This window comes from Peromyscus maniculatus, chromosome 14 (genome assembly GCF_049852395.1).
Source record: "Peromyscus maniculatus bairdii isolate BWxNUB_F1_BW_parent chromosome 14, HU_Pman_BW_mat_3.1, whole genome shotgun sequence".
Taxonomy (NCBI): domain Eukaryota; kingdom Metazoa; phylum Chordata; class Mammalia; order Rodentia; family Cricetidae; genus Peromyscus; species Peromyscus maniculatus.
In genome coordinates, this window is record NC_134865.1 from 69,881,453 (window position 1) to 69,897,961 (window position 16,509).

A 16,509-nucleotide genomic window follows, 5' to 3' on the forward strand; every position below is an offset into this window, starting at 1 on the left:
GTGTTTTGTTTTTGGTTTTCTGTTTGTCTTGTTTTGAGACTGGGTCTCTCTATGCAGCCCTTGTCCTAGAACTCACTCTGTAGACCAAACTTACAGACTAGCCTCAAACTTACAGAGATCCACCTGCCTTGACTTCCTGAGTGCCATGACTAAAGCATTGAGGTTTTCTGTGTTGCTGGATTCAGTGGGAAACGGTTTCTTAGGATTTTGACATCTGAACACTATTGTTACTGGTGGACATTTTTCTTTCTGTCTGATTATGACAAACAGAGCACTGTTTCCTCTTTTTCTGTATTCTACCTTATAGAAGTTGGAAGTTAGTTCCTTTTTTGGGGTGGTAAATTTTTTTCATACATTTTGATCATATTCTTTCCTGTTCCCCTACCTCCTCCTTACCCACCCAATTTCATGTTCTTTCTGTCTCTCAAAAAGAAAAAGGAAAAGCAAACCAAAAAGACAAAACAAAAGTGCACAAAGAGTGCATTTTCTGGGAGCCACTGCTGGGCCTGGGGCCTGCCCTAGAGCATGGCTGATGTGCTCAGTGTCGCTCCCGAGCAGAAGTTCCCTTTCCAGCAGGTGTCACTTGCAAATCCCTTCTTAGTTAAAGGTGGGATTTTATCCACTTCCCCTTCTCCATGCTGGGGTTTTGTCTGGTCTGAACCTGTGCAGGTCTTGTGTGTTCTGCCCTAATCTCTCTGAGTTCGTATGTATACCAGCCCTGTTGTAGTCTGAACACGCTGTTTCTCTGGAGTCATCCACCACCTCCAGATCTTACCATCTTTCCACCTCCTTTCCACCTCGCCCCTGAGCCTTGACGGGGGTGGGTGGCTGATAAACACATTCCGTTGAGGACGCGTGCTCTCACCTCCTGCACAGTGTCCAGTTGGGGTCTCTGGGTTAATTACCATCTCTTGCAAGAACAAGCATCTCTGCGTGATGGATGCGTTGATCTGCAAATTTCATTTTTCTGAACAGCTGTTTTTTTTTATTTCCATGGAATTCAACACTAAAATTATCACTTTTGAGAACTTCAGTACTGTGGTGAACCCACATGGCTCTGTCACCCAATGCAGTGGTGATAAGCTCATTCCAGTGGTCTTTCATCTCTAACCTCAGCCATTGCCTCCAGCTTAGAGTTTTTTGCTGTGATTATGAGATTCTGTTTTTTTTACCCATAAACATTTCAGCATATATCTTTAAACCATGGTCATGATATAGCCAGGCGTAGTAGCCCATGCCTTTAATTCCAGTTAGTGGCACATTAGTTTGGGCAATATATGCTTAAGGCCACACTGGGCAACATAATGAGACCCTGTCTCAAAAAATACACCATTATTATGCTTAAAAATTAATAATTGTTTAATATCACCAAATACCATGCTATGATTTCATATACTGTCTCATAATTTTTTTGAGTTTGTTAGAATTAGTATCTAGTTACTAGCTTCAATTAATTGATATTTTTTTAAAAATCCATAGTTTTCCTTCTCCCATACCTTTTATCACTGTGTAATTTATATACGGGGGAAAATCTTATTAGTAATAAATTTTGCGGAGTTCTAAATGATATAAAATTTCTGTTGCAAACTTGTATGGGGAGTAAGGTTTCCTAAGGCCTGCAGTCTCTACTGAGTGCCAGGGTTCAAGATGGGCAAGCCGCACAGTTGGAGAGTAGCCGCTGAGAATATCCCATGCTCTCAAGTGTTAGTTCAAGCCCAGGCAACCATGGTATAGTTTGAGGGGAAAAAAAGAAAGGGAGCTGGGAGGGAGGGAAAGAAAGGAGAGAAAAGAGAGGCGAGGAAAGGCAGGCAGACCAGCCTTGTTGGCAGAAGAGCTTCCCTGTTGTGACCAGCACAGGCTGTTGTACTTTACTCTTGGTCTCTCAGAACAGATGGAGGTGTGTGTGCTTTGTCAGCAGGCACTGAGAAGGACTCGGGAATTGGAGCCATCCTGGTGACTGCACTGTTTCCTCCTTGAGAACTCTGGAGGAGCTATAGAGCGGTTTTTAGTTAGACGGTGACGTCATGCCCTTTGTAAAGACTCCACTGGCTGCAGTGGGCAGCAGACTAATTATGGATGGCTGCAGTAATCTGGGAAAGAAAGATTAAGAGCTGACCCAGGGCATTCTAAAGAACACCAGGAATACACGTACGGGAGGCTCATTAGAAAGTAGAATTGCTGGGACTTGGCGTCTGGTTTGATGATATGAAGAGAAAGGCAGAGTGGAAGAGATTCCCAGGTTTCTGACAAGAGTAGGATAACGGGCAGGTTTTCTCCTGGAGTAATGTTGATAAGAGGCAGGACTTTTACTTTTTGGGCTTGTTTAAATCACAATGCCTTGGGAACATTGAATATATTCAGGAGACAGTTGGATAGAAGCATTTCTTTCAGGAGAAAGATCTGGGAGTCATGTTGTGGGGGGCCCTGCACTGTTCTAAAGACACGGGCCAGGAGGGCCGCTTCCTTAGAGTAGATCTGCTCTGCGCCGTGCACCATAATACCACCTGTGAATCTCTCCATCTATGCTGCACATGTATGTGTGCGTGCCTGCATGTATGTTATACCACCACATGCATGCCATGTGCTGCCCTCAGAGCCAAAAGAAGACATCAGATTCCCCAGAACTTGAGTTATAGGCGGTTTTGAACCTCTGTGTGGGTCCTAGGAGCCAACACAGGTTTTTTGCAAGAATAACAAATGTTCTTAACCTCTTGGCCATCTGTCCAGCCCCTATATTTTTATGATTATTAAAATTGTTTAATAATTCTTCAATAATTGCTAACATTTTGAATATAAAGTAACAATTTTGAGATAAGAGTTTGTTGAACTTTTTAAATTATATATTTTAATGTACTTTATAAATTATTTATAATAAAGTAAAATAAAACAAACACATTTTAATATGTCTATTTTCCCTTTAGTATCTGTAATTCTATAACTTGCTTGCCTCCATGGTAATTCATTTATGCTTTTATACATATTTTATGTATAGTAATAATAATTTCTAGTTTGCCTACATTTTTAATAATCTTCAATAATTAATACTTTAGACACATCCAAGTTATCTTAAATTATTAGTTTGGGTAGTATATTTTAATAATTGGGTAGATTTTATGGTTAACAGTTACTTACGATAATTATAAACTATTTTCACGGAAAAGATAGTTAGAATTAACAGTGCTGGCTTCGGCCTCTTAGTGTCTTAGCAGTCTCTGCAGACACCTGAGAACCTTGGGTCTTCACTGCCTGGCTTTCCCACTGCTTTCCTCCCCCCACTCCCACCCCTGCCCCACTTAGGTGATGTCAGCTTTGAGGATGCTTCCCATTGCTTCTCTCCAAGCTGCTGCAGTTAAGAGCTTGGGCCACCATTGCTCTGCTGTATCCCGAAAGAGAGTGATGAGTCAGTTGTTCTGTGGTTGTAAATTGGGTGGGTGTTCTTGACATGAACTTTGCAGAGAGAGAGAATTATGGGAATTGGTTCCCTCCTTCCACCATGTGAGATCCAGGGATCAAATTCAGGTTTTAGGCTTGGCAGCCATCACCTTTATCTACTTAGCTGTCTCATTGGCCCCCAGCTCTGTATTTCAGTCCTTAAAGGTTCTCTTTGGTATTTCATTTTAGTAAAACATCGCACTGATAAGACTTATCAGGTCATCTAATGCATTATGCATTTCTCCTTACCCTTGGCTTAGCTTACACCATTCCTCTGGGTATAAATAATTCTTATGGTTAGCCAGGTGGTGGTGGTGGTGGTGGTGGTGGTGGTGGTGGTGGTGGTGGTGGTGGTGCACGCCTTTAATCCCAGCACTCAGGAGGCAGAGCCAGGCAGATCTCTGTGAATTCAAGGACAGCCTGGTCTACAGAGTGAGTTCCAGGAAAGGCACAAAGCTACACAGAGAAACCCTGTTTCGGAAAAAAAAAAAAAAAAAAAAAAAAAAAAAAAAAAAAAAAAAAAAAAAAAAAAAAAAAAGTAAAAAAAATAATAATAATTCTTATGGTTATTAATTAATAGCCCTGTAAGATTCAGAAATGTCTTTTCAAAGAGCCAAGCTCTTTGTACATCAACTGTAATATGAGCCCAGTTTGGGAGCTTTTTGTAAAGCTAATGTACAGAAGTTATAACCTAAGTACTCACAATTGAACGCAGAATACTCACTTTATTTTGTCTTTTATTTTGGGAAAGAAAGGTTGGAAAGCAAATTATGTGTCTGGACCTTTTAGGAAGTAGTCTGTAGCTTCCTTATTTAGATACATCAGTTTGAAAGCTGGCTGACCTGTACATTATCAAGGAAGGAATTGAAATCAATTTAAGTTTCCTTGTGCTACAAACAAAGTCTATTAGGTTTTCAGATGAACTTTTGAAACAGATAATGTATGGAATAGTAAAGAGCAGAGGCTCAGAGTCAGCTTGAATCTGTGGCCCTGAGCCTCCCTTCTAGGAAATAAGGGCAGGGCTGGGAGTGTAGCTCAGTGGTAGAACACTTGCTCAGCAGCTCAAGGCCCTGGGTCCAGCCCTATCACTGGGGAAAAAAGTGATAACTGCACTCCCACACTGAAGTTGGAGCCAAGGTACAGGTTTAAGTTCATCTGCGGTTCCCCAGTTACATGAGTTTGCAGTGTAATGGCTTAAATGTTCTTAGCCCGCAGGGGAACCACAAGGCCAGGATATGTTAATAGAAGAAGTGACAAGATACCCATCATTTTCGAAGTCATTCATCCCTTCTTCAGATGGACTACATCTAAGTCAGCCTGAGCTGAATAAAATTCTCCTGAATGGCACCCAGAAGCATCCCAGCACCTCTCCACCCAGCATGGCTTATGTAGGATCTGCACCCAGGAGCCCATACGCTGGTCATGGCTGTGACAGGAGACCTCGGAGTGCCTTCCCAAGTACCCACCGGTTCCACCTAGTCATTTCCAAGACCCCCAGTGGAGATCTTTTGGAAAAGCACTCTGACCTCTTTTCGAACAAGCAGTTGCCATTCACTCCACGCACTTTAAAGACAGAAGCCAAGTCCTTCCTATCACAGTACCGCTATTACACACCTGCCAGAAGAAGAAAGGAGTTTCCGGATGAGCGGATAGAAGCTGAGACCCAGACGGAATTGAGCAGGTTTGTACGGCACATCCACAGCAAGGCCAGCAGGTCCGGGGAAATGATCAAGAAGCAGTATTTCTCGCTGTGTTGTACACTTTATATGCCAGCCTTGAGATCTGGCAGTGCCGTTGAGAGGACTTTCCAGTGCATCTTTAGAAGCAGCATAGTAATTGTAGAAAAAATAGATATTAGATTTGTTAAGTTCCTACAAATGAATGCTCCATGAGTTATGGCCGTAAACATAGTTCTCAAACTTTTGTGTGTTTTTAAATGTTGTTATCAGTGAAGTCTAAAGATACATTATCAGATAGCGTTGGTGTAAATATAGAATCATGTTAACAATGGTAAACAGTGAGGCTCAGAAGAGGAAATAAACATTTATCCAGTTCCCCGTGTCTCTTCCTGGCATGTGTTCACACCCTGTATAGTAACAGCTGTGGGTGTGACTTAGACAGTTGAGAGAACATCTGGAAGTTAGGATTTGCCCTGATTTGATTTCTGTCTCCTGTAGTAGATGGTTCCTGATATTCAGTAACTTTGCCAAGTGACTGTAATTTATTGTGTATTAGATTTTAGTTATTCAAAAATTAAACACTATAAGCCTGCTTTTGTGAGTATAGATAAGAGGTGCAGTGATAGCAAATGAACCTGCATATGTTTAATTTAAAAAATGAATTGGCAATGCAAATTTGATAGCCATTTCACGTATATGTTTATGTATATATCACTCTATGTCTGACAATTGAAAAGTATCATGTGACCAAACAGTAAACAACTTTGAAGCCATGTAGTGTGTCAGTTATTTTTCTTTTAATATGTCTCTGTTTTGAATGACTATCATGTACCTGGTATTATGGGGGAGAGAGACAAATAGGAAATTTATGTTGTATTATTTCAAAGATATCTAGCAAATCCTACAAAGATTTATTTTTCATTTCAATAAACATAATCTATATTATTAAAAAAATGAATTGGATCTGTAATAGAAATCATCAGCTGGAGGAGAAATGCAGAAATCATTGATGGATTTGACAACATAGATACTAAAATTGAAATGAGACTGAAGCTTGGCGTGGCTCCTGTGTAAGGATGGCACACAAATTGGGAGTGCCTTCCATGTTTTTCATGAAAGGCACAATAGTGAGTGGGAGGGGCTAGGAGAGGGTGGGCGGAGCAAACAATAATGAGTGGGAGGAGCTAAGAGAGTGTGGGCCGAGAGAGCAAACGGTATAACTAAACTGTCCAAGAACAAGTTTAATCAGGAAAAGAGAAAGAAATGAAAAAATGACCATATCTTTATAAATGTTATAAGGATAGTCTCATTTCTCTTTGCCCATTATATATTTAACTGGGATCTATTTTTCAAGCAAGGAAAAGAAAGCATATGTAAACCAAATAATGTCTATTTCCAGATATATATAATTAGAAATTACGTATTTTCATAAAAGTAAATAGGTGAATTTCTTTGAATTATACTATACCTTTCTCTTGATAGTAAAGCTTGTCACTGTGTTTCTAAAGGAGTAACAGTCATTTCTTTGTAAATGTTGTAGCTTTAATTCGGAGTCTGGGACGGTGGAGACAAAGGACTCAGAAGTGAACTTAACGCAGGTACTGACCATGATCTCTTTCTGTGGTGTTCCTTTTGAGTCGCAGGTGCTCTGACTCGTGTAGAGTGCAGACAGCTGTTTGGACTATCAAGAGTAGTTCATCCCTAGGAGACACTGGTTAAATAGAATGTGGTCAACATGCGAAGGTTTGCCTGTTTGCAGGTGTCGAATGTGCTCTCAGAATGGCCAGATAAATGGCCAGACTCCTACCAAATCTAGGGAGTCATTTGTTATTAGCACCTAAGCAGTTCACTGGCTGGCTGGCTGAACAGGTGGATGAATAAAATGGATTAATGAAAATTTTCAAAAATACAGATTCTGAGAAGCAGGTATGGTGGCATTTGCCTATAATCCCAACACTTGGTAGGAGGATCAGGAGTAGGAGGCCATCCTGGACTACACAGCCAATTCAAGTCTAGCCTAAGCTGTCTAGCAAGACTGTGTCTCAAAACAACCGAGGACTGGACTGTGGTGTGGTGGTAGAGAAATTGCTTAGCATTCACAAGGCTGGATTCAATAACACATCATCCCCACCCCCTGCACACACAGAAAAACAGACAAGTTACTAAAGGTGCTGTCAAAGCTACATAGAAGTTTGAACTTTCAATGCCTGTGTATTTTAAAGAATTGTCAGTGACTATATTATAAATCATAATATCATAAAAGAATCAGTAGAGGGGGTTGAAGAAAGGACTCAGCAGTTAAGAGCACTGGCTGCTTTTCCAGAGGTCCTGAGTTCAATTCCCAGCAACCACATGGTGGCTCGCAACCATCTATAATGAGATCCAATGCCGTCCTCTGACCTGCAAGTATACGTGCAGGCAGAACACTATATACATAATAAATAAATTTAAAAAAAAAAGAATCAGTAGATACCATTGTCTTGCATTTGCCTTTACTTTTATGAACTTTATTACATTTGTTTTTTGAATGTTTAGCAATGATTTATTATAATATAAATTTCCCAGGCAAAGTCATTTAATTTGAGTCATTTCAATCATATATTTATGTCCTAACTTAAATTTATTAATCACAAGCATGGTTTGCATATTTAAATGTCAAAAGCACAGACTCAGGGTTACAAAAATAAAGTATAATCACACTCAACTTCATTTTTCTCTTCTGAAAAAGGGTAGGAAGTTATGGGTTTACAACTCAGCCATTGAAAGCTTTTTGACAGGAGGACCACTTCAAGTTCATGGAGAAAACAGCCTCTGAGAGCCAAGTGTCTTCCTAAAAGACCAACTAACCTGCAGGGTCCTTGGGAGAAGGCAAAGTAGGCATAGTTCCTAGCCTGGGAAAGGCTTGATAAGTGATGCCTATTTTTACCTTGAATTTTTAATGAAAAGAATTAGGCCTGCAGATAACTAAGTAAACTAATGCAGGGCAGGCGAGATTGCCCCCCAGGTAAAAGCACTTAGCACAGAAGAGTGATGACCCAAGTCCCTGGAATCCACTCTGCAAGGAGAAAACTGACTGCCAGAAGTTGTCTTCTGACCTCTGCATGTGTACTGGGGTATGCTCATGCCTGCACTCACACAAACATCATCCACACATCATTCTCATCTTCATATCACTTATAGTGATAAATGAAACTTAAGAATCCCAATTTATTACATTGCAATCAAAATGTTCATTCATAGCCCTTCAAGAAAATGATGGATCCTCACAGTAGTCTTGGACTTGAGAAAGCTAGTGAAATATTAACTACAGTTGATCTACAGTTTACCCACACTTTTAAAACTGTAAAGCACTTTACATAGATCAGCCTTGTAGGGCTGGGGATATAACATATTTGGTAGAGTACTTGCCTAGCATAAACAAAGCCAATAGGACTACATGGACTTGGTATAGTGTGACTGCCTGCTTGTTCCTGTTCTCCTTTTTCTGTATTTTGTTGTTGTTTGTTTAGGTTCTGTCTGTTTTGTTTTGAGACAATGTATGTCTAAGTAGCCCTGGCTGTCCTGGAACTTACTATGTAGACCAGGTTGACCCACCTCTGCCTCTGTGTGCCACCTACATCGATGTGTACCATGTGCATAGCTGGTGCCCAAAGGGGTCAGGAGAGGGTGCTGGATCTGCTGGACCAGAATCAAAGGCAATTACAAGTAGCCATGTGGGCACTGGGAACCAAACCTGGGTCCTCTTAACCATGGAGCCATGTCTTCAGCCCCAGAAATCCATGATTGTATTTCTAGTACTTAGAAGGTAGAGGCAGGATGATCCGCAGTCCCAGGCCATCCTTGGGTACAAAGAGATTTCAAGGCCAGCCTCAGCTACAGGAGACCTGTTCAAACACACACACACACACACACACACACACACACACACACACACACACACACACACAAATAGAACTTTGTAAAGATTAATGCAAATAAAATATTGCCAGGTTTGTGACACGTAGGAAGAATCTGTTCTAAGTAATGTGCCATTGTTTTGTTTGTTAATATTGCTCAGATGCCGTTGCTACGACAGCTGCTTCATGTGTGACACTGAGTGTTTGAAACAGATATGCTTTTGAATTTTTAATAATGTAATTAATGAAATTTTCTCAGATTTACATAAAAGCTAAACATTTGTATCATTTTCATGGGTTTCTGTTCTTACCCTTTTTGTTTTTTTGATGTGGGTATTCACGTGTATATGTGTAAGGGGTGATGTCTCCCATCCAAGTAGTAACCAGACCAACTCTGTTCAGCTTCCAGGATCAGACAAGATGGGGCACTTTCAGGGTGGTGTGACTAGCCAAGCCTAGTAGCACACGCCTTTAATCCCAGCACTTGGAAGGCAGGAGCAGGTCATCTCAGTGAGTTTGACGACAGCTTGGCCTACATTACCAAGTTCCAGGGCAGTCAGAGCTAAATAGTGAGACCTTGTCTCAAATAAAAGAAAATTTAAATTTAAAAGGTGGGTGGCTGTGGACCGCTCATGGTGAGATGAGTCTCTCTTCCCAGGTCCCCAGGTGACCTGTGACCTGTGAACTGTGACCCTCCTCCTTCAGTCTTTCAGAGCTGGGATCAGACATGCAGACTCCTCCCCAGTCTGTTGTTTATGATTTTCTCGTGCCATTTAAATGTTTCTCATTAACATGGGGGAAATGCTGATTGGAGAGATGATTCTGTTTTTGTTTTAATATATCTGGTACTTTTATGTATTTATTTTATTATATTTGCTGTTTTATTTCTTTCACAGCATACTTTTGAAACAAAATAAAATTTATTCTTTTTGTTCCATTTCCAGGTACCTAATTACATGACAAATGATGCTGAAGACCAAATATCTCCGTTGCCCTCACAAGAAGAAAACGTAGACTGGGTCGGGATTCAAGATGGGACTCTGCAGCGGTCCTCTGAAACGTGAGTGACACCTTCCATACTTGAGGGGCTGGCACAGGAGGATCACAACAAGGCTGAGAGGTCATCCTAGGTCTCAGAGTGAAGCCCTGCCTCCATTTGCTTTCCTGTGTAATAGACTCTCGGCATTTACCCTCACGGACTATTTCAATTGCATGTGCTGATATGTTTTAGTAGTACACAATTCTGTGGCACTGTTAGTCTTCCTAAGGAAAGTGCTCAGTAAAGGTTAGAATGAGTCTTGCTAATGTGCTGAGAAAGGGGAAAGGGATGCTGCTAGTTTGCAGAGGTTGCTCTCTCTCCTCATATTAGAAAGGATTATCCTCAAGGCCAAGCCTCTGGCAAGGATATTAACCAGTGTCTCTGACATCAGTAGTTCTGAACCTTACCATTCGATCGCTTCTGTGACTTGGAGACGACAATCTGGCTCAGCAAGCGAAAGAGCTTTCCAAGCAAGCCCGGTAAACAGTTTGCTCCCCAGAGCCCATGATAGAAGTAGGAGAGAACTGACTCCTGATTCACACACACACACACACACACACACACACTTCACACTTAACACAACAATTATACTAACAACATTTTCAAAAGCCAAAAAGTTACGTTGTGGAACATTCCCACATGCCAGTGTTTGGTCTGCCCTGCTGTTAGAGATGCCCTTTAAACACTGCACCCATGCTTAGTGACTGTGACGTCACTCCCAGCAAAAATGTGGACCAGCAAGTTTTGGCCCTCAACTGCATTTCCAGTGTAGGAAATTCAGGCTCTGAACTGAAAGGAGAAGAATATTCACAAGAGAAGAATGAGGACATGGTTTGGAGCAGACAGGAAGAGGATGATGCAGACTCCTCAGGGCCCAGCTTCCCCCTCGGGTCTTTACTAGGGAGATCTGGATTTCTAAGACCACAGTAGGTTGAGGACTAACTCCCTGTCCTTGAAACTCATTGCCCAAACAGCACGTAGAGCACATGTGCACACACATGCATGCACACTCCCACAGAATTAAATCACAGATAGGAAAACACTTAGAAATTCCAAAGCATATCATTACTAATGTAGACTATCAATCATGGATTATTTGTATGCCAACCTTTGTTGTTAAAATATTTTACCTTTCTCTTTTTCTAGGACGCTCTGTGAGCTCTCCACACAGCTTTCTTCAGACAGTAAAATCTACTCTGAGTAAGATCATTTTGACCTCTTCCTACTTTAGTGTAAACAGAATAAAGACTCAGGGAAACCCTAAGGTAAATTATTAAGATTGGAACTCATCTTTCTACACCCAGCTTTGGAGTATCAGTCATTTAATCCATGCTGATGGACAAATTGTTGGGCATCTTATCTTTAGTGGAAATGTGTCCCTAAGTTAATAATATCTACTAATAATTTCTAATAACTAGTGTGTCAGATTCTTGATTATTTTTATCAATGAAACTAGTAAAGAAACCTACGGGAGGTGATTTGGAGCTCAGGGGCCTCCTGGGAGTCTGTGGCTGCATCTCTTCTTTGCAGACTTTGTCACCATTGGTTTCCATGGTTATACTTTTCAGGAAAATAATCTATTTAATAGTTTATTTTGCTTGTTCTTAAGCAAGTTCCTGAGGATTGGTTTTAAAACATGCTGATTTATACAGCCCTCTCCCCTGGATTTGTTTATTCATTAATTGAGTAGCTACTTGCCATTTTCCATTAAATCATGAGTTTCAGCTAACTAGAATCAATTACAATAGTATCCCAACTTTCTTATAATAAGTACTAAAATTTAGACATGAGGTAGTATAATAAGAAATGTGTCCAATTAAAAAATTACTACTACATTTTTTCATCCATAAATTTGCCTTCTAAAAACTCTTTTCTCTTTTATAAGGATTTTGAGAAAACAATCTTTCTGCTCAGTAAATTTCTCAACTTGAACACAAGATGCTAAGCAGAACTCAATAAGCATTCCACCCCTGCCTCCCTGGGTGGTACCCTCCATCTTTTTGCTGTTTTGAATGTTCCACAAAGATGAATTTTACTCCATCGGGTGATATTTTCTCACTTTTATTATTTTCCTTTTTGAACATAGCAGATTTGTTTTATAATATCCCCCGTACTCATGGGTAGGTAGCATCCCTGTATGGTAGAGCTGGGTGTGCCTCCCTGGCCTCGCATGCCGTGTGATGGTTCTGATGCGCTGTGTTCCTCCGCAGTGAAGAAGAGCTGCTGTACCTGAATTTCATGGAAAATGTGACAGATGAAATTTTGAAACTGGGTTTATTTACCAACAGGTTAGAGATTTTTTTAATTTATATGGGAGTTGATGTGCATTCAATGTTTTTCACACAGAATTTTTGTTACTTATTAGGATATAAAAAGTTATATTGCGCCAGGCGGTGGTGGCGCACACCTTTAATCCCAGCACTTGGGAGGCAGAGCCAGACAGATCTCTGTGAGTTCGAGGCCAGCCTGGTCTACAGAGTGAGTTCCAGGAAAGGCACAGAGCTACACAGAGAAACCCTGTCTCGAAGAAAAAACAAAGTTATATTGCTTTTTTGTGATTATATTTTTATAATTGATAGTGAACTATAAAAACTGTTTCATTTACACCACACAGAAAACAATAGAGATTGTTTTCATGTAAATATTGTTATATCTTGGTTAAATCAGACTGTATAATGAATTGAATTTTTGCTTCCTTTTTGGAAAGCCTCAGTAATTCCACTTTACTATCAGAAACTCTTATGGGAATCAAAAACAAGCTTTCAAATTTTATTACATTTATGTGTGTGTGTGTGTGTGTGTGTGTGTGGTCACATGACACAGCATGCTGTAAAGGTCAAAAGACAACCTGTAGGAGTCAGTTCTCTTTCCACCATGTGGGTCCCTGAAATTCAACTCTCATCATCAGGCTTGGCGGCAAATACCTTCTCCTGGTGAGCTGTCTTACCAGCTCACAAACATTTTCACATAATACAGTTTATGTCATAAAGACAAAGGAAACGCTCTGTTTGTGCGCTTCATGTGAACTGGAGAGTTTACAAAAGCAGATTAGCTGTTGCATTGCCTACGGAAGCTGCGTGCTGAGCGCAGCTCAAACACTGCTGTGTCTAAAATCCACAGAGCGTGTACCTGAGCATCGGACTGCACAGCAGACTCCACCCACTTTCTCAGTCCTGAGCTACAGCTGTAGACATTGCAGGCTGTGTCTGTCCCTACATCAGGGTTTACTTTGTATGAAGGAAGACACTTTGGTTATTGGAATAAAAAGTTCAGCTGTGAGCGTGTGCCAATACTGTCATACCTCCTTTCATTTGAAAAAAAAAAAAAACATGTTTAATGGGGGCTGGGGAGATGGTTCAGGAGTTAAGAGCACTGGCTGTACCATCGAGAGGAACCAAGTTCAGATCTCAGCACCCACCTAATGAGCCAAGTGAGTCTCATGCAGGGCTGTTACCCCAGGGCTGCGAAGGGTTGGGGGGTCCGGGGGAGGCAGAGAGTGGAGGGTTACTGAGGTTTCCTAAAAAGAGGAGCTTCAGTTCAGGAGAAGCCTGCCACAGAGGAATAGGCAGAGACTGTTAGGCCCTGATGCTCTCCTTGACCTTGACCACACACACAGGCATTCACACTCACATACACATGCATAACTAACAATTTCAAGAATTGCCTGGAGTTTCACAGTTTTAAGGCAAGACTTTTGGAGAGCAGATATGTTGAACACTACTGGACTATACATTTTAGATGGCTAAAATGGTAACTTTTGTGTTTTTTACCAAAAAGTTTTACATAGCATTTACATTTTTCCTTAAATGTTTATATTTTCCTCTTAAAATTTAACTTTGGTTCATAAGACTAAACATAGAACTATCCTAAGAAAGAAACTAGAAGGTGTGAGGTGGTCATCTTCAGGCTGAAAGATGCTCAAAGTGCATCTAGTTAATCAGAAAGTGTGTGTGTGTGTGTGTGTGTGTGTGTGTGTGTGTGTGTTCCTGAATAATATGTATTATTTATTCCACCTACATAGGCATAAAAAATGCCAAGGTGCACATATTCCAGAATGTGAACAGTAGCTATAAAGAGTAGGGCACAAGTTTCTTGGTCTTTTAAAAATGACAGAATAATCCAGACCTCCTGCTCTGAGGGTAGGTCATCTCACTGAAAAGCATGAATGATGGTAACTTGAGTGACCAAGGAAATTAATTTTTTCAGGAAACCTGTGGATAGGTTGGTGTGATTCTGGGCCTGGTATAGAAAGAATACACTCTCTGAGACTTCTGTGTTGGATTCTCTGAGGGACTTGTGATCTTAGGAAGCTCATCCTAGAGATGTAATTTCTCACCCTTAACATGGTTTTCACGGAGCCTTCATACCTTGCTTTGGCAGGAAGAGGTAAAACTGTTTCTGTGAACCAGGATTGGTGACACACGCCTTTAATCTCAGCAAGGAGGCAGATCTCTGAATTCCAGGTCAGCCTGGTCTGCTTAAAGTTCCAGGCCAGCCAGGGCTACATAAGAGATCGTGTTGGAGGTGGGTGGGGGCAGATTGTATGTCTAGCATAAATACCTGGCATTCACTTGGAGGTTGTTTTGTAGGCTTATCATCAATGGAATGTATACTTAAAGAGCCAAGGTGAACTAGATTGTGGGAACATTTTCTCTAGGGTTTGGTGAAGGGGTGTAGGAAGCTTTTGGTGTCTATGTGTCTTACGGAGAGAGAGCTTTGCAGTGAGTAATGTACCTTACCTAAAACACTCACAGAAACATAAATAGTACACAATTCTTCAGATACACTGGTGTCTAAATGCATAACTGAAGCCAGGCTGCCTTCCGGGTTAGAGAAGTAGACAGAACAGGAAGGATTAGTCTCCAGCTTCACAGAGAAAATGATCCATCTGGAAACCACTCTCCAGCCTTTGTCAGTTTTGATATTATGCACCTATTTTACATTGAATGGATTATCTGATTTTAAGATATTGATGTTTTTCTTTATCATCTGTAGGTTTCTCGAACAACTGTTTGAGCGACATATAAGACAAAATAAACATCAACTGGAGGAGGTTTGTCTTTCTTTAGAATAATGTTTTTGTATCGTCTAAAAGAATGCATGTAAAACAGGTGCTTTCCCCTGTGCGTTTGGTGAGGGGAGGGGCGCAGGGACCGTGGCAGTGTTAGTGCTCGGAGACTAGCAGCACTGCAGACAGCACCTGACTAGTGCAATGATCCTCCTGACTGCACGTTTCTTTCCTTAACCCTAGGGGAAAATGCGCTGCCTGCTGCATAGCCTGATGGTTGACTTAGGCTGCATAGTTGCGGAAGAGCCAGCAAAGCAAAAAGATTTCAGAAAGTTGAGTCAACTTGATTTTCAAAAGGCTCTGATTTCAAAACAAACTAAACTCACAAGTGAGGATACAGTAATTGAGCAAGAACGCCAGCAATTCCAGGAGGCTCTGGACATGTTGTCGTCTGTGCCGAAGGATAAAACCAAGATGTTCTCTTTACCGGGGGAATTTTTAATACCCGGCCATAAATCCAAGTATTCAGATGGTGTTATAATTCAGCAGGTCAGTGATGAGACAGATCTTGAAGCCTCAACCTGTGATGAAAACAATCCAAGTCTATCTGACCAGGAAACCTCTGTGCATATCATTGAAGGTGATAGTGATGCTGAAAGAATTGAGACTTCCAGGGAATTATGTTGTCTTAGTAGCACATCACTGTCCCCATATGTCCAGTTCCCAAGCGTCAAAGGTGGCAGTAATCATGATGAATCATTGACTCTAAAAATCATGGAAATGAGCATTGAAGACTGACCTTTAGATCTTCATTAATAAATACTCCATGTGGCCAGTAACTCAGTCTTTCTTTTCTCCTTTTTTTCCCCCTTTTTACATATTAAGATTTCTGTATTGTCAATGCTATATAATAAATTACCATAAATTTAGCATTCAGAAACACCACATATTTATTATTTTTTTATTTTATTTTACAATACTATTTAGTTCTACATAATAGTCACAGATTCCCTTGTTCTCTCCCTTCCTGCCCCCTCCCCTTCCCCCCAGCTCACTCCCCATTCCCACCTCCTCCAGATCAAGGTCTCCCCTGAGGACTGGGATCGACCTGATAGACTCAGTCCAGGCAGGTCCAGTCCCCTCCTCCCAGATTGAGCCAAGCGTCCCTGCATAAGTCCCAGGTTTCAAACAGCCAACTCATGCAATGAGCCCAGGACCTGGTACCACTGCCTAGATGCCTCCTCCCAAACAGATCAAGCCAATCAACTGTCTCACCTATTCAGAGGGCCTGATCCAGTTGGGGGCCCCTCAGCCTTTGGTTCATAGTTCATGTGTTTCCATTTGTTTGGTTATTTGTCCCTGTGCTTTATCCAACCTTGGTTTCAACAATTTTCGCTCATATAAACCCTCCTCTTTCTCACTAATTAGACTCCCAGTGCTCCACCCGGGGCCTAT

General features: G+C 41.1%; 1 protein-coding gene and 1 non-coding gene across 8 annotated transcripts in view; both read left to right on the forward strand.

Moving 5' to 3' along the window:
- The window catches only part of Spata7 (spermatogenesis associated 7), a 32,759-nt gene extending 16,866 nt beyond the window's left edge, over positions 1 to 15,893 (forward strand). For all 7 annotated transcript variants that reach the window (XM_015991398.3, XM_015991401.3, XM_076551176.1 and 4 more), the window contains 7 exons: positions 4,641 to 5,113; positions 6,652 to 6,709; positions 9,952 to 10,067; positions 11,193 to 11,246; positions 12,257 to 12,334; positions 15,042 to 15,099; positions 15,298 to 15,893. In XM_015991398.3, coding sequence (XP_015846884.1) covers positions 4,641 to 5,113; positions 6,652 to 6,709; positions 9,952 to 10,067; positions 11,193 to 11,246; positions 12,257 to 12,334; positions 15,042 to 15,099; positions 15,298 to 15,852 — 1,392 coding nt within the window. In that variant the 3' untranslated portion in view covers positions 15,853 to 15,893. The remainder of the gene's footprint in view (positions 1 to 4,640; positions 5,114 to 6,651; positions 6,710 to 9,951; positions 10,068 to 11,192; positions 11,247 to 12,256; positions 12,335 to 15,041; positions 15,100 to 15,297) is intronic.
- Positions 6,121 to 6,222, forward strand: LOC121822567 (U6 spliceosomal RNA). Its single transcript, XR_006063752.1, has one exon. It is a non-coding gene; the product is annotated as a U6 spliceosomal RNA (small nuclear RNA).
- Positions 15,894 to 16,509: the final 616 nt, after the last annotated feature.